The 25,914-nt window shown below is 39.1% G+C and overlaps 1 protein-coding gene across 3 annotated transcripts in view; it reads right to left on the reverse strand.

The window, feature by feature from the left end:
• adamts7 (a disintegrin-like and metallopeptidase (reprolysin type) with thrombospondin type 1 motif, 7) overlaps nucleotides 1–25,914 on the reverse strand; it is a 138,469-nt gene that overhangs the window by 27,490 nt on the left and 85,065 nt on the right. For all 3 annotated transcript variants that reach the window (XM_008404673.2, XM_008404672.2, XM_008404674.2), the window contains exons 14-21: nucleotides 25,085–25,205; nucleotides 24,472–24,716; nucleotides 21,776–21,917; nucleotides 14,008–14,134; nucleotides 10,406–10,619; nucleotides 5,640–7,340; nucleotides 5,200–5,352; nucleotides 4,889–5,062 (exon numbers count right to left, since the gene is read on the reverse strand). In XM_008404673.2, the coding sequence (XP_008402895.1) occupies nucleotides 4,889–5,062; nucleotides 5,200–5,352; nucleotides 5,640–7,340; nucleotides 10,406–10,619; nucleotides 14,008–14,134; nucleotides 21,776–21,917; nucleotides 24,472–24,716; nucleotides 25,085–25,205 (2,877 nt within the window). The remainder of the gene's footprint in view (nucleotides 1–4,888; nucleotides 5,063–5,199; nucleotides 5,353–5,639; nucleotides 7,341–10,405; nucleotides 10,620–14,007; nucleotides 14,135–21,775; nucleotides 21,918–24,471; nucleotides 24,717–25,084; nucleotides 25,206–25,914) is intronic.

Consider the following 25,914-nt stretch of genomic DNA (forward strand, 5'->3'; position numbering starts at 1 on the left):
TTAGCCATTTTGTGTCTTTCTGTGAACATGTTGGTGTACAGATAGAAAAAAAAAAAAGAAACACACTGTATATTGTTTATGCAGTAGCAGATGGGGTAACAAATGGGGGTTATTCTGAGTCTTAAATGTGTGACATAAGCTGTACCTTTGCATTAAAGGATCTGAAACTGTTTATTACAGTAATAAGTCCTATAAATGTTTAACCAGTACAGATTACAGGAGGATTAGTGAAGCACAGATTTGCTTATGCCTCGTCACTCCTACCTGTTCTATACTTTCTACAGGAAAATCAGCAACTGTTACGTTACACTGACACCAGTGGTGTGTGTAACACGTGCTACAATCTTTAATATGTTTCCTGGAGATGTTGGCATCAGGGCCGCTGGCCCAAGCCTCTATGGGGACTAAGCAAAATTTGCTTTTGGGGCCCTCAATAGCTGCTGTCAACGTGGATTTCAGCAAATCAGCAGACAAATAGATCATTCACACAGCTGCTATAAAATCACTGCGTCTCTGAATAATGTTGTTTATGTTATATCTTATATGCATATTGAATTAATTAAGCAATAAATTGGTTGTATTACCAGGAGCCGAAGCAGCTGTGGCCATATAGGGCTTTAGACTTTTTGTTCATCTGATGAGCTAATTTCTGAATATTAAATCAGATGATCTGTTTAGTTATTTTGGTAAACTTTTCACCAAATACTTTTCGTTGTATTAATTATAGATCAAAAGATCTTGCCACGTTAGCTTACTCCTTTGTGTTTCTCGAATGTTGTTCTTTGTGCTCATTTCATTTCTTAGCTTTTCTTGGTTTGTGGTGTCCTCTTCAGTTTTTCTCTGCCTCCAGGTTCTGTTGCATCTACTCTCACTTGTTCCATTTACTTCATTATCCCCATGTGTTTCACCTGATCTGCCTCTCATACGAGCTCTTGATTCTTTACTGTTCGGCGCCGGATTCTTCGTTTTCATGCCCAGATGCACATCTATTTCCTTGCTCTGTTCCATATGCCGTTTTTCCCGTTGTGCTTATTAAATTTCATGCCTCTCATCAGCGGCTGTCTAGGGATCAACATTCAGTCTCTTCACCACGAAGGTTGACAGGTTGTCATGGTGCTTCTGAGTGCAAGCGGAGCATTGCAGGATGGGAGCGGGAATGTGTGTCTTTATTGTTGTTGTTGGTTTTATTTATTTATTTTTGCACAAAGCAGAGCTGTAGGGGGAGCACAATGATGGGGAAACGCAGACTAATATAACACCTGTTACAACACCGGAAAAATGCCTCGGTACGCACCAAACTCTGGAAAGAAAAAGTCCCGGAACGGTGAGGGGTTATGTGTACCGGTGCATGCTGACCCACTTAAAGCAGTGTGTGTAGCGACTGAGAGTTACATTTGTTAACAATTTAGGAGTGTTTGATTGAAGTATCTCAAAATTTGATATATTACGATGACACAGGATGTCAAAAATATTAACGCTTCACAATCTGAGAGAATTGCTGATTGTCCCACAGACAGTCCTCCACAATCACCTGTAACGAGGTAAGCTGAAAAAGGTCACTGCTGGACAATCTCACTGAAATAATGGAAAATTGAGTGGATGGAAAACATGTGGTAAAAAAAAAAAAGTTGTACAGGCCAACAGCCAGGATTAAGATGCAAACCCCAAATAAGACTTTGGGAAAGATTCACAAGGTGTGGGCTGATGTTCTTCAAGAGTCACTGCAGAGATGCAACCAGGAAAAGGGCAACAAATGTTGCATTTGTTGTGTTGAGCTAATCCTGAAGCCGAGACGTCAGGAACTGCAGCTTACTAAGGAGAACATCTCAGCTGAGCCACATGCTTATCGCATGCATGCCACGACAATTCATGCAGAAGGAGCTCAGAGTGTGTGTACATAGACCTGGGTCCACGGTGCTGATTTGAATAAAATGTAAGCTTTTTTCCAACATTTCAAGACATAACAGTTTTCTTGCTGAGCTATTAAAAAGGCTCATCTAGACACGCTTGCAACAGTAGTGACTGTGTTGGAGCTGACTGCACTGTACTGAGTCAGCTCCCCGTTTTTCCACAACGCCACATCCCTCACAAATGCAATTTATTCCATCCTCCCCAAATGAACAAACACATACACACACAGCAAAAGCACCAAGCAACAAACGCAGCATTCTGACAGTTCAGCATCCGTCCCCGTCTTGCATCAGTGTAATAAATGAATATTCAGGCATTCCCAGAGAAAGGGTCTCCAAGCTAAAAAGGATCTGACAGCAGTCTGTTTCGGCAGTGCAGCAGCTCAGTGCTTTACAAAGATGAGAATGTTACTGACACAGAGGCAATCTGTTTCTTATGTAACACTGTGCAATAAGGAAACAAGTAGATTTAAACATAGCTTAAAGGTCTCCAGGTATATTTGAATCAAACCGTAAAAACATGCAGGTATTTTGTCCTTATCATAAAACACCATACAGTTTTTGATCAATTTCTTTCAGGGGATCTTTCTTTTTTTGAGAACTTTGATCGCATTCAACAATTTTCAGCACAATTCGTGGCCATGACAGCATATTTTCCACTTTTGTTTAAAGAATGGGAGAGGTGGATAAATGAAGAATAAAAGAAGAAATCTCAAACCAAAAACAACAAAAAGAAATATCTGCAACTGATGAGCAGATGATCCTGAGAAATGCGTCTTTCATAAAATCCAACAAAGATTTAATACAAGACCCGAAAGATGAGTCACTTGCTCTTCATCAGCTCTGAGAATCCTATTTCATGTTTTTCTCTTAGGCCTTTTTTTTTTAAATATAGATTTAGCTGAAGAAATAGGGATAGCTTCTCTCATTCTGACAAGCTGCTAGGAACACAGCTTCTGAAGTAACCATCCAATTTAAAATTGGTTACATGTAAATTCATTTCTGAGTATTAGGAGTTTTTCTGCCTCAAAGATTCTTATGTCAAAGTTAAGAGACTGAAAGAAAAAGTTTACTTTCCGAACTTAGTTGGGTGACTTTGAAAAAAGATGTTTCCGTAATAAAAAAAAGATGGATATATTGCCTCTGTAATAAAATCTGGAAATCCCCCAGCTAATTCCAAAACTTGTTTACGTTACAAAAAATAAATTGATTGTGAAAGTGTTAGCAGGATATGTGAGCGCTAATTATCAACACAGAAGAAAGATTAAGTGAGCACTTTTGCTACTACACAGATTATCCAGAAATCATCCAAGAATCATAAGTGATTTTATGAAGTAAATGGGTAAAGAGCACCTCACCTAAAAATATGCAACAATTTGAAATCTGGGTATTACAAGAAAGAAAAGTAAAACTTGAGAAGAGGATGCAACTCAGCAGCCAAACCATCCACGGTCCATGTTTGTATCCTCAGGTAAAAATATTTCTGTTTCTGCCGATTGTGTTTTTAGAAACTCCAACAACAAAATCTTCAATGAATCGTTCTGCATGTTTATGCACAATAATATTTTATAGCTCTGTCCTCTTTTGTGCATGTGAACTTTTTAGGGTGCAAACACCTTGAGGGAAAATCAATCTGTAGCTCTTCATAGAGTTTGACACGGATAGAGTTTTTTCGAGGTGCAGCTGGACAGGACAGAAAGGATGATGGAGAGAGAAGAGGAAGACATGAAAATGGCCTCGGGGACGGGAAGCAAACTGGGCACCAAGAGGTAAAAAAAGTATAATTCCCCTCTGTTCACTATAATATAATACTAAAGCTGCTATATGTGGTGCAGCTGCGCTAGCAATGAGCCATGTGGCGCCCCAATCATCACCAATCTAGTGTTGATAATCCATCACAAGTGAAACATGAACTGATTATGTAAAGCATAATCACTTCATGACCCGATAATAAAAAAATGAAGGACCTCAGACGGGTCTTTTTCCAGGTGTTTGCTGTCAAAGCCCTAACAAGGCCATTGTGCTGAGGACAGGTGATTCCACACTTTTATGCAGAGCAATGCCAAGAGCCACAGGACTTTGAAATAACTTACTTTTGGACAGTTTGCTGCTCTCCACCGATTATCAGACTACTCTCACAACATGTTAGATTTTGCTCGACCAAAGGACTTGGAGCTGGTTGGATTCTGACCCAGCAGGTGTTGGAGAAGAAGGAGGGAGAGAAAAGCAAAGGCAGGACTCTGTTTGTAAGTGCTACTCCTGTAATGTGATTGTGTATGTCAACTCTCTGTTATGCAAGGCAGAGTTTTTTTTAATTTTGTTTCCATTTTCTAATGTTGCTACATTTTAATATACAATAACAATCGATGATTTTAATTCCAGAGACAGTTGTCGATTTACAGGATGGTGGTGTAAATTAGAGTAATAATACTTAGCATCAGCTTTATTGTACTCCTTTTTGAACCTAATATGAAATTTCCTTTTATAATTTTTTTTTCTGACATTTTTTTTTACATTTGAATATTTTTTTTTCATTTCAATCACAGAACCAAAGAAAATATAACTTCAGTCTCCAAGATACTGCTCTGCACTATCTATTTTTATTATTACCTTCCTCTAAATATAAAATCATAAAATACACATTTTTTCAGATGACTTTTGATTTATATATATATATATTTCTATCACGACATTCGTCTTCGGTGACATTTGAACTGTGCATCAAAGATCATATATCAATATTTGAATCTTTCTGCTGCCTTCAGCTCAATTTTTTCCACACATTTTTTTCATATTTCTCAACTTATAGCACAGAAATGAAGCCAAGCATCAACCGCAATGAGCCTGAAAACATTTAAAAAGAAAGAAAAAAGAATAGATGATTCCCGTTAATGAACTACCTGATTACCAAAGATTCTATCAAATATTGAAGCATTACTACATTTCACAGCTCTGATCAGTCTTGTTAATTAGCTCACCTGGCCCCAGGAGGAAGTGTACCAGTCAAGGCATGTCTGAACGTTGCAGGGCATTTGTGTCAACGGCCTGGTGAACATGGCCCGGCAGTGGAAAGGTCGCAGAGGTCTCTGGTCTCTCAGGTCAAAACACTGGACCTCTCTGAATCTCATTCCGCCTTCACAGTTCTTGGTGCACTGCGGCGCCAGAGGGGAAGCACATAAACCAACGAGGCATGAGGAAGCAGCGTGAATTTTCCTTCCCGACGTTAATTAGTTTGGTGGTTCAGAAGTGAAAGGTCCAACATATACAGTGGAGCTGCATGCCATCTCACCTTACTCCACTCCCCGACCTTCCACGTGGAGCACGGCCTCAGGTAGCACTGTCGGGCAGGCGCAGGCCTCTTGGTCTGATCGCAGTCCGATTCTGAGCCCGTACTGCAAACCAAGGTCCTCCAGACGGCACCCAGACCGCAGCTGGTGGAGCACTGTCCACAAACAAAGTCATTTAAGAGAGAACAAATCTGACAGCAGCTTCAAACCAGAGAGACATAATTCACATTTCCCCAGCTTGTCATCTGCACTCCACTGGTTTTAGACTTTGAGGTTTATGGGGTTAGAAACATTAAACACACCAGGAGCAAAATATCTATGATTGTGGATGAAGGTTACAGACTGTATGTTGTTTATACATCAAACATCTGATGTTTTAATTGTCATTACTTCACCGTTAAAACAGGTAGAATGTGGAAAAAAAAGAGTCAAATATACGCACAGTGCTCCAGTTACCGGTAACCCAGAAGGCGGGCCCTGCGTCTGGGGAGGCTGACGTTTGGACTGGATGCAGCCACAGGCCCGGCGGATGGGTTGACAGTGGTCTGGGTGTAGCGGATTTTGTGCGCTGCGGAGGAGCTGAGCTGAATTCAGGAACGGCCGATGTGGTCATCGACGGGTACGAGGGGTCAGGATGACCGTTGCCGTGGCCCTGCATCACCGAGGGAACGGATATTTCATTGTAGTCAAAATCGGACAAACGAAATGAAGGAGTCTGGAATGTGGGGTCTGTTCCAGTTGTCTTGGTGTACGGAGGTATCTGTTTTACATCTGGAGGAATATTTGTAGCTCCCTGAAGATTTCTATCCGACCCGACTTCTGTTTCAGTTACAGATGTGGAGTCGTCAGATGTGCCCTGTTTACCTGAGATTACAAGGAGAGGAATGGCAGGAGGAAAGGGTTCATGAGAGGGAAGAGGTGAGAGTGTGCCCAGCTGGTCCCACCAGTCATTATCACTCGTGGCAACATTATTCTGATTCAGCATCCGGTCCTTTATTGTGAAAGCACCTGGTGTATCTGTGTCCTGACTGGTTGTTTGAGGTATTTCTGATACATTACTGTCTGGTTCAGTCACAGCACGAGTTCCCTTCTCTGGCAACGGAAAGCCTAAAGGTTCTGAATGCTCTACGTTTTTATCTGCAGTGATGTACAACTCGGCCTCCTCTGGAGCGTTTGATTTTGCAGCAACAGCAGTGGTTTGATGTCTGGCAGCAGGAGCGCTGTGTGTTGGAGTCACAGCGAGACGGTTAAAGTGATTTTCCTCTTTGCTGAAATTGGTGTCGTTATTTTCCACCTCCTTTCCAGATTGACCCCATGTTTCATCCTCCGCAGGTTGCTTTGTGCTGAAAACCAGACTCTGCATTGTGCCGGCGACTCCGGGCCACTGGCTTTTGCCTTTTTTTCCCGTTCGTGAATGCAAGTTCCTGGAGGGCGGCGACGGTCGGGTGGCAGACACTGGAAGGAGGTGATCTTCGTACAAGAAGTCATTTATTTCGTCTTGATTTGCTTCCTCAGACGTCGCCTGCGTGTCGTCTGTTTTTGTGCTTTGTGGCTCTCGGGTGTGCGAGAGGTGGAGCTCCGTGATTGTCGCAGCTGGTGTAGTAGCCTTGGGAGCTTTTGGAAGGTCTGTCCAAGCGTTTGCTTTCTTGCTGTGGGTTGGATCGGCTCCATGTGGAGAGCTGTCCTCTGACTCCTCCCCAAAGCGCCCAAGTTCATTCGATAAGTCTTCATGGAAGTTGATGAAGTTATAATCGTAGTAGAAATCATCAAAATGAACACTGGTTTCGTGAGAGGGCTCGTCGTCGTCAATGAGGTGGTTATTCTCGATGTTGTTGTGGTAGTGAAAATCGTCCTCTACCGCGTACTTATGGTCGTTCTGACTCCTTGGCTGACCTCTGGTGGCGCTGTGCTTTGGAGGAGGCTTAGCTTCAGGTATGGCGTTTATCTCGTTGAGCACCTCCTTGCTCGACCAGCCGCTGCCGGACCATTCGATGTCTCCAAAATTGCCCAGAACCTGGAGACAGTCTTGAACCTGGCAGCTCGTGATGGATGACGGTTTGTTCAGAGGATTGCAATCAGCCGCCGTGTTTCTTGAGCAGGTGACATTGCGGTGGCGCAGTCCAGGACCACAGGAGACCGAGCACTGCGGGTGAGAAGCACAAGACACGTGGCAATTAGAAGCATTTACACGTGCAAGTTCAAACTGCGATTCAACATAACACTGTGGAACCAAAACAGGCTGAATGGTGGATAAATTGGTCGCACTATTGCCGAGCGGCAAGAAGGGCTGGGTTGGAATTCCAGCCTGGCGTCTTTCTGTAAGAAGCTCCTCATGGGTTCTCACTGGGTGCTCCAACGTCCTCAGACACTCCAGAGCTATGACTTCTAGATTCATTGGTCTCTCCAAAATTGCCCTTAAATGTGAGTTCATGCCTGTGACTTGTATCGCCACATTGACCTGTGATGCTGTACAACACCTCTCTCCCACTGACCCTGGAGATCAGAACCAGGGACAATAGATGACAGATGGATGTTTCATATCTGTATGCAGTTTTAACTAGTATAGCACTAATAAAGCACCAAAAATGATTTGTTCCTTCTTGGTCAGTTAATTTACAGCTGTACTTCTGGGGTGGAAATTAATACGTTCATTAATTGTGTTTCCTCTATTTAACCAGGTTAAGACTTCATTAAGATTAAGATCTTATACGCAAAGAGTGCCAGAGCAGAAAATCTGCAGCATTACACATAAAAAGAAAGATAAACACCCAATTTGTATTTTATAATATCAGAACTGCACTAAAAACGCAAGTCTGAGGAAAAGGAAAGGCATTTTGGTCTTAAATACAAGTTAGATTTTGTGGATTCAAATCTTGTTCATTTGGCATGAGTTTGATATCCAGCAATTCAAGATTTAGCACCAGCATGAAACTGAAATCAGACATCATCTCTATTTAGAACTGAGGACAGAACTTATGTAGTTTTGTCACAGATTAAAACATCTACGGATTGAGTTAATCTAATGTAGAGTTTTCAGAATCAATAATCTCTGTTTTTATCGTTGATAAGATGTTTCAGATACAACATCCATATTTTTCACTTTTTATTTCAGTCATAATAATTGGATAATATTCATGTTAAAGGCATCTAAGCAGTTTTACATAAAACGAGCCGTTCTTTAATCGGGCCAGAAATGGTTTATGAACCACAGTTCATAAACCGTAATCAAAATTTAAAGTTATTATAAAAATGTCTGTTTAACACATCACAATCTTCTTTCTTGATAATTAAAGTAGTAAAGTAATATCGCACACGATGTTTAGTAGAGAAAAATAGACCCACGGGGCAAAAAAAAGAGTTTTATATTTATGCTTTTATATCATTGCAAAGAATTATTTCCGTTTAATGCTATAATGGAATATTCAAATTAATTCTTTTAACCAAGAAAACTATGACAACCCTAGTCTAATTACTTTATTTAAGATAAAGAAATCACATTATGAAATACTGGTTATTATGCTTTTCCAAAAATACAAATAAACATTTGGGAGGAACCCCGAACTTTTCAGATAAACAATTACAAACAAAAGAAAAACAAAAGTGCAGATATTCCTCTCACCGATTCTTAGACAACTGAAGAATATATTTTTTCACAAGCAGAATTTTTTTTGTTTTTTTTGCTTTTAAAAGTTGATGGTTTAGCATATTTTTTCTTTAGATTCTCCTGGTAGAACCAAAGACTATGTTTATATTTTATTCAAAAGTTCACTCACAACCACAGGCAAATAAACAAGGATGATTCAGCATGTGGGCAGGTTTTCTGTCAGGGTTCAATCTTTAAAACCTAATGGTGACTACAACAAGCAACATACCACAGCTTGCTACAGAATTCAGACTCAGCAATAATTGATTATATCTTTATGTATCCCTACATAAACAATCTGGAACTGTGTCTAGTTCTGAGCAGTCATTTATACCGTTCAAATTAATTCAGGGTGGACAATCCACAGATGAACATTTGTGATTCATAACCACATTCAGGATGTTTTGTACATACTTAATTTATTTTACTGTAAGGAAAAAGTTATGTGACTGTAATAAACCAGATTTAGCAATAGAATGTTGCCTAACATGGTTTTAAAAGGTTTTATAACTTGTATTTCATCACATTGGCTTATCTGCAAATGCTTAAGAACCACCAAAATATGCAAAAATAGAAGGTTTTATATACTTTTTGCTTTTAATAGTAATAGAATAAATGTCAGAGAATGCTGAGGCTATATTAAATCAAAAATCTTTAAATTATGGAACAATGCTGAGCTTATACAATTGGCTAAGTACATGAGTATGACGGAAATTGTTATTAGCAATGATAAGAATTCATGGCGTTGCAAACACTCTTCATAATTATCTAAAAGCAGTGAGTGTACACAGCATCACTACCAGTTGTTTTCAAATGCATCATCTCTGGTGAGACACAGATGGTTGTTTTCTGAACATCACCAGAGACGAGGTTTAATTATTTTCAATTTTCAAAGTAATTTGTTCAGCATGGATCGTATTTCCAACTAGCCAACTAGCAATGTTTATGCATAACTTTGTTAATGACAAAAGTTGATGGCGTGCAAAACATGATTATTTACATCGTATTTCCAAATGATTAGGTGAGCTAACAAGTGTTCAATCAAATTAAACATTTAAATTGGTAAAATACTTGTGCTGGTGACCAAGAAATAAATGTTTGAATTATTTTTCATTATATTTCAGTTTATCCAAACGCTGTGGTAGAATATGTGACAAAAAGACAAAAAGCTACAAGGATACAAGGAAAGACAAAGAGGCTGGGTTTATGTAAAAAGGTTTTATGTATTTGTCAATGCCATAAACACAACTTTTAATCACATGCCATTAAAGCCGTAATTTACAATTGTGTTCACTTAGGAAACACAGATATGCAGAAGTGACCTCTGAAATGAATACTGGGACTAAAAATCAAAACGGCTGAGGTTATGAACTGGATAAAACGCCTCAGCTTAGCTTTGAGTTATCTGTATCCGGAGGGAAATGAAATAACGTTCCCATTCGTCTGGCATTTTGAAAAGTCAGGCGTGTGAAAACACAGAGATATATGAATTAATGTGATGCACAAGCAAAGGAAACAAACTGTGCATCTTTCTGTCTGTCTGTCGGAGGACAGCGAAAACTGACCTTTGACCAGCTGCCAGCGTTCCAGTCGGCAGGGCAGGGGACGTGTGTGTTGCAGGGGGACGTGGACTCAGGTTTGGGGATGTGCTTGCAGTCGCTGGGATCCAGAGCTTCCCGCTCCTCCGCACTGACAGCTTGGACACAGAGAACGGTCCTTTTAGCCTGGCCCAGGCTGCCACAGCTCGCTGAGCACTTATGCCAATCTCCAACCCACCATCTGCACAAGCGACACAAAGAAAGCAACGATTTCCAAATAATCTGCACGGACGAGGAGAAAATGACTGCGCCTCGCCGTGGTCCTGATGCGGACCCGCCAATTCGGCAGTGCGGCGAAAGGTTCTGCGAGTCGCTTTCATTGTTCCCCACACAAAATGTTCATAATGCGTCAGGCATAGAGTAAAAGAAAAGCTGCTCAATGAAAATGACTCAAATTTTGTTCAACGAAGGAGGATTTTGCCCACATGCTGAACACGCATCTTTCTGCGCATTGTGGTGAACTGAAATGGTAAAAGAGGGGAAAAAAAATTATTTTTTTGATGAAACTCATTGTGCACAGCAGCAATAGAAGTGAAAGAGACGAGGGACCTCTTAAAGATTTTTCTCTTCCATATTTCTATGCAGGTGCCAAAAGAGTAAGAAAATAATATGGGTGAAGTGTTAGCATCAAAAACAAATAATGGGTTAGTGTTATACTTGCAATTGAAGGAATATATAAAAACACAAAATGTCTTCAAACTGAGAGCCGTAACTTTGGTAAACACACTAAAGTAATGAAGAAATGAAAGCTAATCTATTTCAGCCACATAACTCTTGGGAAGAAATATGAAATCCTCACCAAGTCGGCTGTTTTTTTCTGTTCCAAGCAAATCTAGAAGTGAATAATTTAATAAGTGAACGAATGAATATGGAAACACGAACCGAAGGCATTTTAGGAAGTACTTAGTAGAGCACCCACAGCTTTTCTAATACTTTAAGATGCCAGTTCCACGATGCCAGTTCCAGCTCTGTCAAAGGTTTCCACCAGATCCAGACTCTTTGGTAGCAATGTCATCGAGTTCATTTGTTTTCACTAAATAAAAGGTTCAGAATCTTTAGTTCAGCCTGAAGAAACGCATGCAGGCACTTCACCACCAATACACCTAGTACTGACTGCGGGAACGAAGAAAGCCTCCAAAATTTTAAAGTCCATCTGTGCCTTTCCAACAGGGGTAATTGCTGCCATCTGCCCTGCTCCTTTAGCTGAAACACAGCTGCATGTCATCAGCAACGGTGAAAATGTGCTTGTCATATTTTTATGCATCACTGCGATGGCAACAAATGAATGTTCCCACATGATTTCAGTGGCAATCTCAGATTCAAGAGTCACACAATCATCCACCATCTCTATATCTGCCTCTCCTCAGGGCATTGAACATTGTTTTAGCTTGATTTTTTTTTTTTTAATAGATTTTTTACTTATTTATTTTCATTTCAATGCTGATAACTTGCAGTTTTGTTTCTGCCCATTTCTCTTCAACATCTGTGTACATGTCCTACTTTGAAGATCTTACTGCGAGGCTGTGTTGATGTCTTTATTGACAACTTGCACATTTTAAAATCTTAACATTTTTGGGGTATGTGATGCCAACTTAAAAAAGCAGCCAGCCAAGAACGATCAACATCTTTTACCCAATTCTCTAGATTTATTTTCTTGAATGACTTTTAGAATCTTTTTACTTGTTTCAGCAAACAGATTAAATTTTTTTAGCCATGTTTTTTGTCAGTCACCAGAAACAGTGGCGATTCCTTCATTCATTTCTCTCGGAATGACTTATCATTTTCTTGTCTGCCTTCCCTGTAAAAGAATATAATCTATTATTTATGACAACTCTGAGAACATTCTGTAAGAGTACAGATTGTATATTTCTCTCAGATATCGTATTGATCTTGAAATGTTGTCAACTGCAGAAAAATCAAATTAGCTGCAAAACACAGATAAGAAGCTGAGTTTCAACATGTAATCACAAGAGTAATAATCTTTGGAAGGTAATTTGACCTTCTACAAAAAAAAAGCTACAATCTCTCTTTTTTTGGTTTTGATTGCGGCACTTAATGTGTAAGAAGCTCTCAATGTCATTATCCAGGCTCTTACAGGACCGCGATCATGTTTAGTTGAGAAATGAAGCAGACGAGATGAATCACTCCTGCCTGGGATCTTCAGATTTAAAGAACAAAAACAAAAACTGAACTCAAACTTATGATGAACTCCATAAACAAGACATGAAAGAAGGAGAGAAAGTCGAGATAAATGGGTGAAATGGGGACAATTAGAGAGTGAGAATACAAAGAGACTGAAGATGAGCAGGTAACAGGAGCTAGAAACGGAAACAACTTAAAAAAAAAATTGATGCCAGGGAATAAGAGACATGACATACCCAGATTTACATAAGGTTTAAAATCAAATAAAAATGCATTGAATCTCCAAAAGATGAAGAAAAGACCGACACAATCATGTCCGCAGTGATTTCAGTTCAGAGCTACTTTCAGTTTTCAGAGAAAATGTAGTTTCTTTTCTCGTTCTACCAAAGTTAACAAGCTACAACTTTGGTACCAAAAAATGTGTGGAAGTAAAAAAGAAGAAGAAAATAACATGCTCTTTGATCTTGAGTTGGATGGTCCATTATGAAGTAAGAAAACCTGCATTTGATGGTGGGACGACATGCTTTCAGAAATAACCAGGGCTGGTTTGAGGGAAACGTGGACAAACGCTACAGAAAACCTTCAGTTTCATAATCTTGTGTTAACAGAGTCATAAGCTGATTTAAACATTTCCTCTAACGTGACCGAGTGGGGAAATCTTTTCATGCTCGCATCCACTGTCCATCAGTGAGAAATAATGTTTGTGTTTCCTGCATCTAAGCATGTAAACCCTTCATGTAAAGTGTTTTTAAATCCCCATAACAACCAATTACTGACAAATTTTATATGTCAGAAAATACAGTATCATATTGTGTATTTGTTTTGAGTCGAAGAAGTTTTTTGCAGAAACTTTTCAGCATAACTGCAGGTCATTTTCTCCTCACCTTGTAAAACCAGATGATGGTTTCTTAAAATAAACAGGCAAAAATGAAAAAAAAAAGTACTTATCCTCTGCGATCAGGGAACCTTTAAGGTGCTAGGATGAAAATTTTACTTAAAAAAAGATAATAATAAAAGATTTAATGAGTATCTCAAGTATTACTTCTTTTTTATATTATGTGAAAGGTGTGCTTGTCTGGCAAGACATTATATCACATAATTGATATAGTTGGGTTGTCATGTAGATATAAAACAAGTCAGTAGTCAGAAAGGAAATGAATGAAGCATGGATAATCTGAAACAGATTCTGCTCAGGATCGCATATAATCTTGGGCCTCGTCTGAAAATACCTATAATCCTACTTAAAAAGCCTAAGCAACAGAAGGATTTGCATTTTGTCATTAACACCATATTAATACAGATTCAGGCTTTTTCTTATTTCCAGGGTAAAACCGTAGAAGCGTGGAGAATGCAGCAGGAAACAAAACGTGTTTGTCTGAGAAACCTCAGCGTGTCGTAAATCACAGCTCGTCTGGATGGCGACTCACATGGCAGGGCACGGATCTCTGGAACAGCTGGTTCGGTTGTCATCGGGCCGAGTGGACGGATCACAGAGATGCTCCTCGGCTATCCCAGTCGTCTTCTCCACACAGTAAACAATCTGCCTCTGCACACCTGGAAAACAAGTGGGAGGAGAAAGAAAAAACCTTTTCTGACAGGCCCATGGCACGGAGCAACAGCAGTATGTTTTTACTTTACAGTCCTGGGAAAAAGAGATTCCCATAGCAGTACTGGCAGACATGGGGGGGAAATACCCCCCCCCCCCCTAAATCAGACCCTGCTGCTATCATATGCCATCATCTGGCTAAGTGGGGAGAATGTCAAGTACTTCCAGTTAAAGCAACGAGCAAGTATCTCTGGTTCTGGCAACAAGCTGGTCTGGAGTGTTGAGATGTGTGCTAGGCACAGTGGCAGGAAGGAAAGACATCAATTACTGCAAGGAGGAAACCATCGCTGCCTACGGAGAGGGAATCCTTCACGCCCTCTGGTTGGTGCTTTTATGCTCCTGCTTGGAAAGCAAACAGAGATGAAAATTTCTTCTGCTATCAAGTTGGTGAATGCTGAAGGCAGCCTGTAGCAAAAAATTTAAAAAAAAAATTAGATTATCCATTAACCTTTTAGAAAAACCCTCCCCACAAAGCAGGTCCAAGTCCAGGTCATGCATTTCCTGTTGGTGTTTTTCGGTCTTTAATTGTGAAGCCTGTCACTGGAGTAATCTGATCTGCCCCGTGTGTCACCGACATCTTCCATTCCCTGATTGCCTCTCATCCAAGAAATTCGCAAAGTCATCAGTTGCCACTGAGCCTTTCCAGAGTCTGCATGAAGGACTGTTTGCTCTCCAAAGCCTCTGTTCAGAGTTTCCTAGTATCAGCATTTAGAGAGAGTTAGGTTGATCAGATCAATTCTGTTTCATGGTTTGATTACTCTTCACTGCTGAATTCATGCTGCTACTTAGCCCCGCTAACTCATTAAAGAAGCATATGCAATTCTAGTGAATTTGAGGACGTTCAGTTATTTGAGTGCATGGTTCATACATTTAAACAGTACCTGGCTTATAGTCCAGAGCAAGTTATACGGGTGAGACCTGTGAATCCTAGCTGACATTTCTTTCTGAGACTTTTCGTCTAAAGCCATTTTTGCTAAGACTTTTTATTCTTATACCGAGGATGTGCTAATGTACGCTGTACGGCTGCAAGTGTTAATCTGTCATAGAAGGGAGTCATTTAGGTTAAGGTCATACAAAGTAACTTGGCCTATAATTACTATGAAAATGAATAGTATTTTAGATTTAATTCAACATACAACAACATGTGCTGCATCAGCAGATATTTCCAATATGCTCACATTTTAAAAAAAGATAGACTAAGAAATGTTGGGGAAATGCTGAAAAAAAAAAGACATAAAAATATCCAATATTCACATTGTGACGGTGACTACAGCACATTTTTTAGATTTCCAAATCTAAATGTAATGCACATACCCTCAAAATAATAATAAATGAAAAAAAAAAATTCTAAAAGTATAAATGCTTTGGGTTCTTTTTAAGCTAAAGCAGGAGCTGAGCCATTTTACGTATGAAAGAAACATTGCTTCAGTTAATAAAAATACATTTCATAGCACTATTATTATGAAGAGCAATCTTAATTTTCAAAGGATTTTAATTCAGTTTTGTGGAAAATACATTAACAGCTTTGTTAATGTATTTTCCCCCCGTTGTGTACAGAAATGACTTAATTATTTCCAAGCAATTTAGCCTGGCATTTCCTGCATTAGAGCTGAAACTGAACACACTGAGGAGAAAAAAAATACATAATACATGCCAAACTTAAGGTAGCCTGGCCAGAAACACATTTCAGTAACTAGCCTCCTTTTAGAGCCACTTTGCCTTTCAGACTGTATTACACACAGCAGTACATCTAAGGACACCTCTCCTTAAGCTCTGACAGGTTTATCTCCAACTCTCTGCACATTTCCTCTCACCCTCTGGAGGGGACTTTCACTCTGCAGGAGCAGGAAACAACTAACAACCCCTGCTCTGATCCTTCTCCGGGCCAGAGCGTGAGTCTGATAGCTAATTTACAAACAGCATCTCCCAAAATGTCAATAGGAGCAGGTTAGTCTGAAAGCAAGACTGAAAAAGAGAAACAAAACGACTGGAAGACCTTCTAGGGCAAATGTTTATTCAGAAATACATTATAATCATTTTGCATGAGGGTACATTCAGTTTTTTTTATCATCACTAAGAAACGGACACCATTTTTCTCTCTGTGAAAAAAAACAGAAGTCTAGTGAAAGAAAATATGGTTGTTATAATTTGTTTTAAAGGAAATAACCTGGTTGGATGCAAACTCATGTATTTAAACTTTCTTTGTTGTCGCACACTGACGCGCGGATGATTGCAGGCTCTCCTCTGTACTACTAATGCACCAATTTCCCAAACAGCTATTTAACATTAGAGTGTAACAAGAAATTAACGCCATTTTGCCATTTGCTGCAACACACTCCACCCCCCTGCAACCCCACAAATATTTGGTGAGCCTCTCATAAACCGCCTACATGAATAATTTCAATCAGCACAAGTCTTTCATGAGTGATTATGAGGAGGCTGCTGAGGAGAAAGGCTGATTCTCGCATAAAGCGATAGCTTACAAAGAACAGACCTTCTTTTAGTTTTAAAGGATTGAGAAAATAAAAAAATAATAAGCAGCTTAAATCACCACAGGAGGTAAAACTGAAACAAGACAATCAGATTTTGTTTATACTTTCTTATAATTATTCTCTTTTGAGCAACTCTTGCAGGAGTTGATGAACTCTTACTTTCAGTCCATGTTTTACTCGGAGGGTCAAGCAGCACAACAGTAATATAATACACCACTGAAAGTCTGTATATAAACATCTGCATGTCTATGGAAAAAAATAAACACCGACGCAAATTTAGTTCCCAGTCGAAGTCGATCCGCTCCTCAGTCATGTGAAAAACAATCGAACAACTAAAATATGGCGAAATATGCAAAGCAAGGACTTTCCTTGAAGAGATTAGCCACTGATTTCCTAGATCTGTGGACGTTGGCCGATATTTGTACTGACAAAGGAAACAAAAAGTAAAAAAAAGGAAAGTACAAAAAGCATGTTCTTGTTTATGTGATACAAAATCCTACTGAGGTGTTTGCCTTGCTGTTTACTCAAGTGGCATTCATTCGCTGCTTTTCACTGAAGTTTTCAACTCATGTCTCCGTTTTGCCCTTTGTTTTGTTGCGATTTGCCCCAATGTGTCCTTTCCTCTTTTTTGTGCTCTTTCTTTTGGTTTGTTATTTTGTTTGTATTTCCTTTTAATTCATGTAAAGCACTTTGTATTGCCTTGTTGTTGCTGAAAATGTGCTATATAAATAAAATTACCTTACCTTACCTTTCACTGAAGTCTTCAAAGGCCTGTTTGTTTTCAAAAAGGCATTATGAAAGATGTTTTTCTGCTTTTAAAAAAATAGAAATACCAACTATGATTTATTAATATTTTCAATACTTTTGGTGTAAATGCCTCTAAGACATATTTGAACTTTAATGGCAGAATAAAATGAGTGCACTATATCTACAACAGACAGGAAATGACTTCATCCAATTGGTACAAAATGCATTGATTTAACGTATGTGCAGATTTCATCAAAATGTAAAGAGACACAAAATAAATGAGAACATGATGGGAAGCATTATGGAAAACTTAATACTATAAAACTGATTACATAACCACATGTAATTAATATCATGGTTCCATTAAGGTTCCAAATCAGGTCCCACAAAAAAAAAAAAAGATCTGATGTTTGCAGCTAAGATGGGATGTAATTATCTAAAATATGGTTATGAGCTGCTCTTATTCAGAGGCAACTTAGTATCTATTTCTGCGCTGCTGGATTAAACAGAGAATCCCCCCAAGGTGGTGAGGGGGACATGTTGCAAATACTGACTGAAAAAAGACCTTTTATTTATTTTAGGAGCAAGTGGGGTGAATGCATCAAAGTAAAAAAAAAATAAAAAATCAAGGACTCCCTTGCGGTGCGGACGGCTTGCTGCCTTTCTGAGCACGGGCCCAATCAGATTAGCCACAGCTGAACTGGTCAAGCTGGATGGGGTCCTTGAACAATCCTTTGAAAATCAGAGTAACCAAACAGATTAGATTTTACTGGAAAGCTACTTCACTGCTGGTTTTACTCCATGGTCAAATAGTTTTTTTTTCTTCTTTTATTTCTTCATCAGACTAAAACATTTTATTGTTTTATTTGATTCCCACTTTAAAGGCTCAGACTGAGCAAAAATGCCCCCAACAGAGGTCTAATACATACATCAGTTATAATTTAGAAAAGCACAGCATCAAATGACTACTATATGAAATTTAATTTTAGAAAAATAAATGTTAAACATTTGTTGAGCAGGAAAAGAGATGGAGCTTGTTTAGGGAACTTTTTATGCAACTTCTTTATTCAAGAGGGAGTTTCACACAAAATGTATGTTGTTTTTTTTTTTTTACGTTATGTAACATTGTTCCCAGATATTGCAACTTCCGAAGCTGCATTTTATTCCAGACCTTTTGAATAAACTGTGGGTTTCCCTCCAAAAATTTGAGGAATGGATATACTGAGAAAACATAAGTGTGAAACTTAAAAAAAAAAAATCTAACTATTACTCTTACATATCCATAATCTCTTATTACTGAAAAAAATTATAATTTTTTTCTCCTGTTGCAATTTTAAAAAATGGTTGAACTTACCCAGGTTTTATAAATGTATAAATCCCTCAGAAATGTGTCAAGTCACAGAAGCTGCTCAGGTTTCTAGCTGCACATTGTGCAGCTACTCATTTTGTGCAGTGAGAGAGCAGCAATAAAATGCTGACTAGTCTATGTTTCCAAAAGGAAAAAAAATACGTTTTTGACATGGCATGCCGATTCTGTTACTTCTGGTTTGAGTTTTTCTTTTTTCCAATTTGTTTCCAGATGTCAGAGGAAGTAAATGCATACTCTGCTGGACAAAACTGCATCACTGTCTACAGCACAGTCTACACCCAGAAGCGACCAACGTAACTTCTTCTGATTTCAACCAAAGTATCGGCTGAAGTGTCTGTGAGGACCCCTCGACTCAGATTCAGGGCCTCACCGATTCTGAGTGCAGTTCAGTATTGATGAGAGAGAATGGCCAAAAGCCGGCATCCCTCAGCTTGGCGTCCCGTTTGGCAGGGGGGCCTTCATCTGTCTGGGGATCAATGGCTCATTTAACAGGACAGCACTGCTGCGTCTTCCAGGAGGAAAACGTGTCATTTGGACAAGATTTCATGTCCGTCTGGCAAGGGAGGTATGACAAAAAAATAAAAAATAAATAAATAAAAAGCACCTTTGCAAAACATCTTTTGAGTCATATTGTTTTCTTTCCACTTCACAACTTTAATGTGTTGGTCTTTCACATTAAGTCTAATAAAATATATGCATGTTTGTGGTTGTATTGTGACAACATGACAAAAAATTAAAGGGGTGTGAATAGTTTTGATTCATAATCTACAGGGAAAGGCTTCTTCTGTGGAATGAGACACCAAATTCTTCATGGAAAACTCACTTATTTGTGAGTACATTTAAAATGTTTAAAGAAAAATTCAGACTGGGAAGGATTCAAGTAAGAAATGTATATACATTTATCCATGGCCTGAAGGATTACATCTAAATGTTTTCGTAGACTCTTGAATCATAAATAATCAAAATGACTTAAATTAACTATGGGAATAAGATTGCTCTGTAGACTTCAAAATAACAACAAAGAATTAAAAACAAGCCACAAACCTCTCACAGTTACTTACCATATATGTAGAATGGTTTGAAATCTGAGTAACACTTTATTTGAAGGGGGTGAATAAGACTGATATAACACTGTCATAAACATGACATAACATCTGTCATGAACATGAATAAGCCTTCATGAATATTTATGACTGTTGTCATAAAGCGTCATTCGGTAAATTATGACTCTTTTAATACTAAGTTGACATTATTGAAAATGTCTTTTATGACAACTTGACATTAATCAAGAAATCATTACTGTTATAAATTCTTTATAAAAGTATTACTGATTGCACTTAAAAATTAGATAACTTTATGTTATTAAAGGTAAAGTTTAAACAATAATGATTTCTTGGTTAATGTCAAGTTGTCATAACAAAGACATTTTCAATAATGTCAACTTTGTATTAAAAGTGTCATAATTTACTGAATGACACTTTATGACAACAATCATAAATATTCATGAAGGCTTATTCATGTTCATGACAGATGTTATGTTATGTATGAAAGTGTCATGACAGTCTTATTCACCCCCCTTCAAATAAAGTGTTACCGAAATCTGAGATATTTTTAAGCTTTTTCTCGTTTAAATAACATGAATCAAATGTGACTCGGCTTCGTTTTAGATCATCTACAATCTCAGACAATGGCTCGCCTTTCACCTTTATGCAGAGGCTGTGTCATAATAACATGATGAAACACTAGTCAGTCAGAAATGAGTCATCATCATTCATTTATATCCAGATTTAAATAAATCAAATGTAGGAGACCGAGAACGAATGTACAAGAGTGGTCCGGGAGAATATGGAAAAAATACGTAAAAAAAAAAAAAAAGTTCTTAAGGGTTTCACGAAAGTTTTCAAGAGATCTGAGGGTGCTGCTGCAAAGTCACCGCACCCTTGTGAGGATCAAACTAAATCTCCAAACAGCCAAAGGCGTTTGGTGAGAAGACTTATCAGCTCAACGGCACAAGCAACGCGCCTTCAAGTCTCCACCTTACAGCAGACTTAGGCCACTAGCTTCTGATATTTATTTCTGGGATGTGCGAAAGGAAAACAAACAAACAAAAAAAAACCCCAGAGCCACAGCTACAAGGGCCCAAATGAACATGCTTCTCTCTATTTAGGTCTTTGGAAAAAACTCAGCAGTAAACAGAGTAAAATGATGCAGCCGGTGACGCAGGTTTGCTGACGTAAGGCTCGTGCTTTAGTGTGATGTGAGAGAAAAAGACTAGTTTTTTAATGTTCATGAGAATATTGGCACAGGACGTAATCAGGAGATGAACGGCAGATGAATATTACACGAAACATTATTACCTCAACACAAAGGCGGGTCGGTAATCAAGTTGTCAGCAGCACCAAGTGGAGGAGCTGATGTGGTCAGATGAGACTCCTGTTGGACTTCTAACAAGCGGCTTTGTGCACAGGGAGATCGTGCTGGAGCAAATTAGACTGCACTCTGCACCCACCATCAGCAACACGTCTGATGAGAGGAACATTTTTATAGAAGGAATTTCCAGCCCTTCATCAGAGCATCAGAGAGCCAGCTGCTTTGAAGCCGAAGGGTCACCGGGATGCAGTTTCTCCCGCGTTTTTTAGACTGCATGAAAGCAGTTTTAGGAGCAATCTGTGTGGATTTCTGCCTGACACTTTGATACCCGACATGTTGCAACCAGCGGATCAAAGCACAGGCCCTCAGATGTTCGTTTTCACACACCACTCGCCACCTGTAATGGGTCCGCACTTAAAGCTGCTGTAATCGCAGCATGCAGCGGTTAGGTTTGTGGGAAAAAAAACTATAATTTCAAACGCCGCAGCACAAGTTTTTTGTTATCAATTCTTGAGAATGTGTCATATATGGAAAAAAAAATACACTGCAAGTAATCTCATCCTCTCTTTTTTTATCTAGCTTTTAAAGTCTGATGCTAAACCTAATCTTACCTCTTCCACAGGTAACGCTGCACTCGGTCCACGATCCGGATTTCCAGAAGTAAACACGCCCTGGACTGTCGTCACCCTCCGAAACAGTCTGACTGACTGTGTACTCGTATCGCACGCCTGGATTGGTCTCCTGAAACAGAAGCTGGGACACGAGGCGGAATCGTTACAAAAGTCCGCTGTAGGTGTAATCAGAAGAAAAGTAAATGGCACAAAACCAAAATGAAGCAGAGATGCTGCAACTTAAAACACACAGATCTGAGCTAGGAAACAAGAGACATGTGAGTTCTTCTAATAGTCTTAAACCTAGAAGTTCAGATGTGGCTCATTTTCCAAGAACTTTTAGAGCACAAAATAAAAGTAATAAGAGGAATAAGAAATGCGTTTTCACCAGTTTTTCTGTTCAGCTGGTGTTGTAACCCCATTCTTTATCTCACCAACCTTTGCTGTCAATTTAAGCAAGGATAGCTGGAGGTAGCAAACAACTGTCACTTCCAGATTTGATTTAAAAAAGTTATTACTTTTGGTTTCCTGGCAGTGATCAATAGGTAAAAACAAAAAAAAAAAAAAGAAAGAAGAACAGCTGGACCACTACGGTCACTTCAATCCATCAACAACAAACAAACCTGCAAGACATTTTCAGGGACATTTTTCTTTTTCGACCCAAGATAAATTACAATTAAGAGAACCGACTTAATTCCAGGTCCAGAAAATGAAAACTATCAAGCAAAAAAGATAAAAAGAGATAAATAAAAACGTGATTGACTGCAAACGGACTGAGAAGAGAAGAACATTTATAATTTCATTAAGTGAATGTGTTTGCAAACTTTCATATTCCCTCATCAGAATATCAACAATTGAGCAAAAAGTTAAAGTAAAAAAAAAAACAAATCACAGAAACAATTTGGCAGTAAGCAGAAATGTAGAAAATGGGAGAATATTTCCAATTAAATGATCAAGTTCAACTCATTTGAATTCAGTAATGCAGACAGTTTCACAGTCATTTACATACAAACATATTACCTTATGCCAGAAATTCAATTAAAACATATTTATCACAAGGCGAATATGTGATTTGCTGCTGAATTAACAAGTTTGCACATTACTTTAAAGCAGAGGGAAGGCGTACTGGGATAGTAGACAAGGTATTATCAAAGTACAACATACATGATCAGCTGAATGATTTGTGTGAACCAGAAACACATAACGAATGTGTGCGAGCTGTAATCCATCCATCCATCCATCCATCCATCCATCCATCCATCCATCCATCCATCCATCCATCCATCCATCCATCCATCCATCCATCCATCCATCCATCNCATCCATCCATCCATCCATCCATCCATCCATCCATCCATCCATCCATCCATCCATCCATCCATCCATCCATCCATCCATCCATCCATCCATCCAAATAATTTTACAATCATGTTTCTGAACTGCAGGAGGAAGTCACGAGTACCCAGAGAGAACTCGATGGAATGCAAACCAATTCTCAACTTTTATGTGGTGCATTTGATCAAAAACTTTTGTTGACTGGTTTCCTGTGTCTGCTTTCGAAATAGATTTGCACTCAGCATTTACGTTTGAAAGTGAGAAAACTGAGAGAATCAGCTCTGAATGAAGGCGGCGGATGGCAGCGAAGTCATTTATTGTGCTTTTGTTGCAGCCGGTGGAATCAAAAACTCCCAACATGCTAGATGGAATAAAGGAATCAATTAGACACAAGGAAAGACATTTTCCCTTCATCTGAGACCAAATGTGAAAATAGAATAGCTTCTTTAAGAAAATGGGGGAGAAAAAAAATCCCCTCCAAATTCACAACAAACGGCATCAAGAAAAGGGTCGGAGGTTTTGCCACACCCCTCCGACATTAAACGGACTGATGCACCACCTCAAAAGAGCAGCGCATGCAAAATAATGGAGGAAGCTCAAAGTGTTGCGCAAGAAGCAATTCTAACTTGCCGAGGGGTTTGCAGCTGAAAAACATGGAGATGATTTAATCTGCTGTTTTTCTGCTACCCTCAGTAAGTTTCCAGCCAAACTTTAGCACGCCGCTCACTGCGAATCGGAGAGAACTGTCACAGGAAGAGGAAAGACGTAAATCTTAGTTGTTTTTCTTTTTGTATGATTTAATCAGTTCCTTAATTTTGCTGTGAAGAGGTTCTTGGCTCACTCTTCTTCCCAACGTTGGATCACTTTATTACGGCTTTCAGACATTCCTCAATGCTGAACTTTTACATTCCTGCTACACCGTTTTAGTTTGTGCTGTACAAATTAATCGCGCAGAAACTCTGACAACAGTTTTCTTTAATCCACCCAGATTTTTCCGCCTAACACATGATCATCAGTTCAAACCGTGAAAACGAAACACATGCTGCCACGCCCTCAACCCTGAACTGGCCGAGTCTTTGCAGCTGAAAATACATGTTTAGCTCTATGAGCTCTTTATTGTGCAGAATGATCTACTTCAGAGTTACAAACCAGAATGTTTGAATCTGACCTTTTAGCGGTTTACAGATTGATCTCTAAGGCCTTTACTTTCTCCTCAGCACTGTCTTGATTGACAACATTTTCCATGACTGTAGGAGCAAAAACAAAATAATTCATCCTTTGCTTTTATTCTAAACAAACAGTACACTGACCCTAACCCCATCCCACGAAGGGCGGTGTTGGTTTTTAAGAGAACGTCCTACCTGAATCCACAGCGGCTCCATCGTGGGCCCAGGAGACGTCAGGTTCTCCAGCTGTCCCGTCCTCTCGTAGGTGAACACGGCTCCCGCCGCCTTGTATTCCCCGTTCCACTGGATCGTCCAGCCTCCGTTCAGAAAATACTTGCCGGGGTTGTCACTCCGTAGTGCCAGGAAGTTTCCGGCTTCAGTTACCTCTTCGATTAGGATGTCCCAGGCTCCCTCAGGGATCAGTCCAATGTCTACATAGCCTAAACAGCAACACCTCTGTTAGATTAAGCATTCACCAAGATGTTCTAGGAAAAAATACGAACAAATTAAATGAGCATGCAAGGTAGGAATTAAGAAAATTTAGAAAATATATAGCGCAAGTTTTAGCTTAAGCTGAAGTTCATATTTCTGAAAGTTTTATTTTTTCCTTCTTTTTTTTATAAGTTGTAAATTTGCAACTATAAAACAATGCTGACCACTAACATTTCAGGGGTAAAATGAAAAAAAAAAAGAAAAAAATCTTCATCGGTTAAATTAAATCCACATAAGTCTTTTTTTTTTTTTAATCATGTCGTACAAATTCGCCCTTTATTGCGTGACAAAGCATCCCAATCGATAAAAAACATACCAAAACCTTCCCTCTCTTCAAACGTTCTCCTGACGGTTGTGCAGGTGGAGCCGTTGCCGTTGCAGACGCCGCAGCGATCCTCGACAGAGCTGGAGTTAATCACATAATCGCAGCCGATGCTCTGCAACAAAACAGGCCAAGAGGCGTCAGACGGCATCCCAGCAGACTTTAAGGCTGACATCCATGGGAGGGAACGCTTATCGTTTGTCTCTAGAGAGATAAGCTCTCGAAAAGGATCAATTTATATTTACTTTACCTAAAACATTAAAAAAACACCACAAAAACAGCTCACAAGCATTGAGTTCCAGAGGAGGGCGACACAAATAAGAATGTGTCGTTTTAAGGTTTTTTTTCTGTTGCTTTGCTGTTTTTATTTCCCTCCATGCAGAGTTGCTGCTCCCACCAGGAGCAAAAATAAAAAAGGCATGATATTAAACAGAGTTAACAAAAAAGAGAGAGACTCTCAGCGGTAGACGTCAGTTAATTAAATTAAATGATATGAGCAAAATATTATTTGAAGACAGCGCGGATGTGTTCATGCTAGTTTCACACCATTCCAGGTGAAGCAGAGATAATGAAACTGAGAAGCTTTTAAATTAGTCGATCAGGTTGTTTTTGATGTGGGGAAAGCAGCAAAAATTATTCCTGCGGTGCTTTAATTAGATTTTTTTTTTTTCAATTCAAAATGTCGGACCTGTTTAAACCTCCTTATCTGTGTATGAATACATACACTGCAAAAAGTCCCCTTTCAAAAACAAGGAAAAAAAGTACAAAAATAGGGTATAATTTTCTTAAAATAAGAAAAATTATCTGCCAACAGAACAAGAAAA

The sequence above is a fragment of the Poecilia reticulata genome, linkage group LG3 (assembly GCF_000633615.1).
Source record: "Poecilia reticulata strain Guanapo linkage group LG3, Guppy_female_1.0+MT, whole genome shotgun sequence".
NCBI lineage: Eukaryota > Metazoa > Chordata > Actinopteri > Cyprinodontiformes > Poeciliidae > Poecilia > Poecilia reticulata.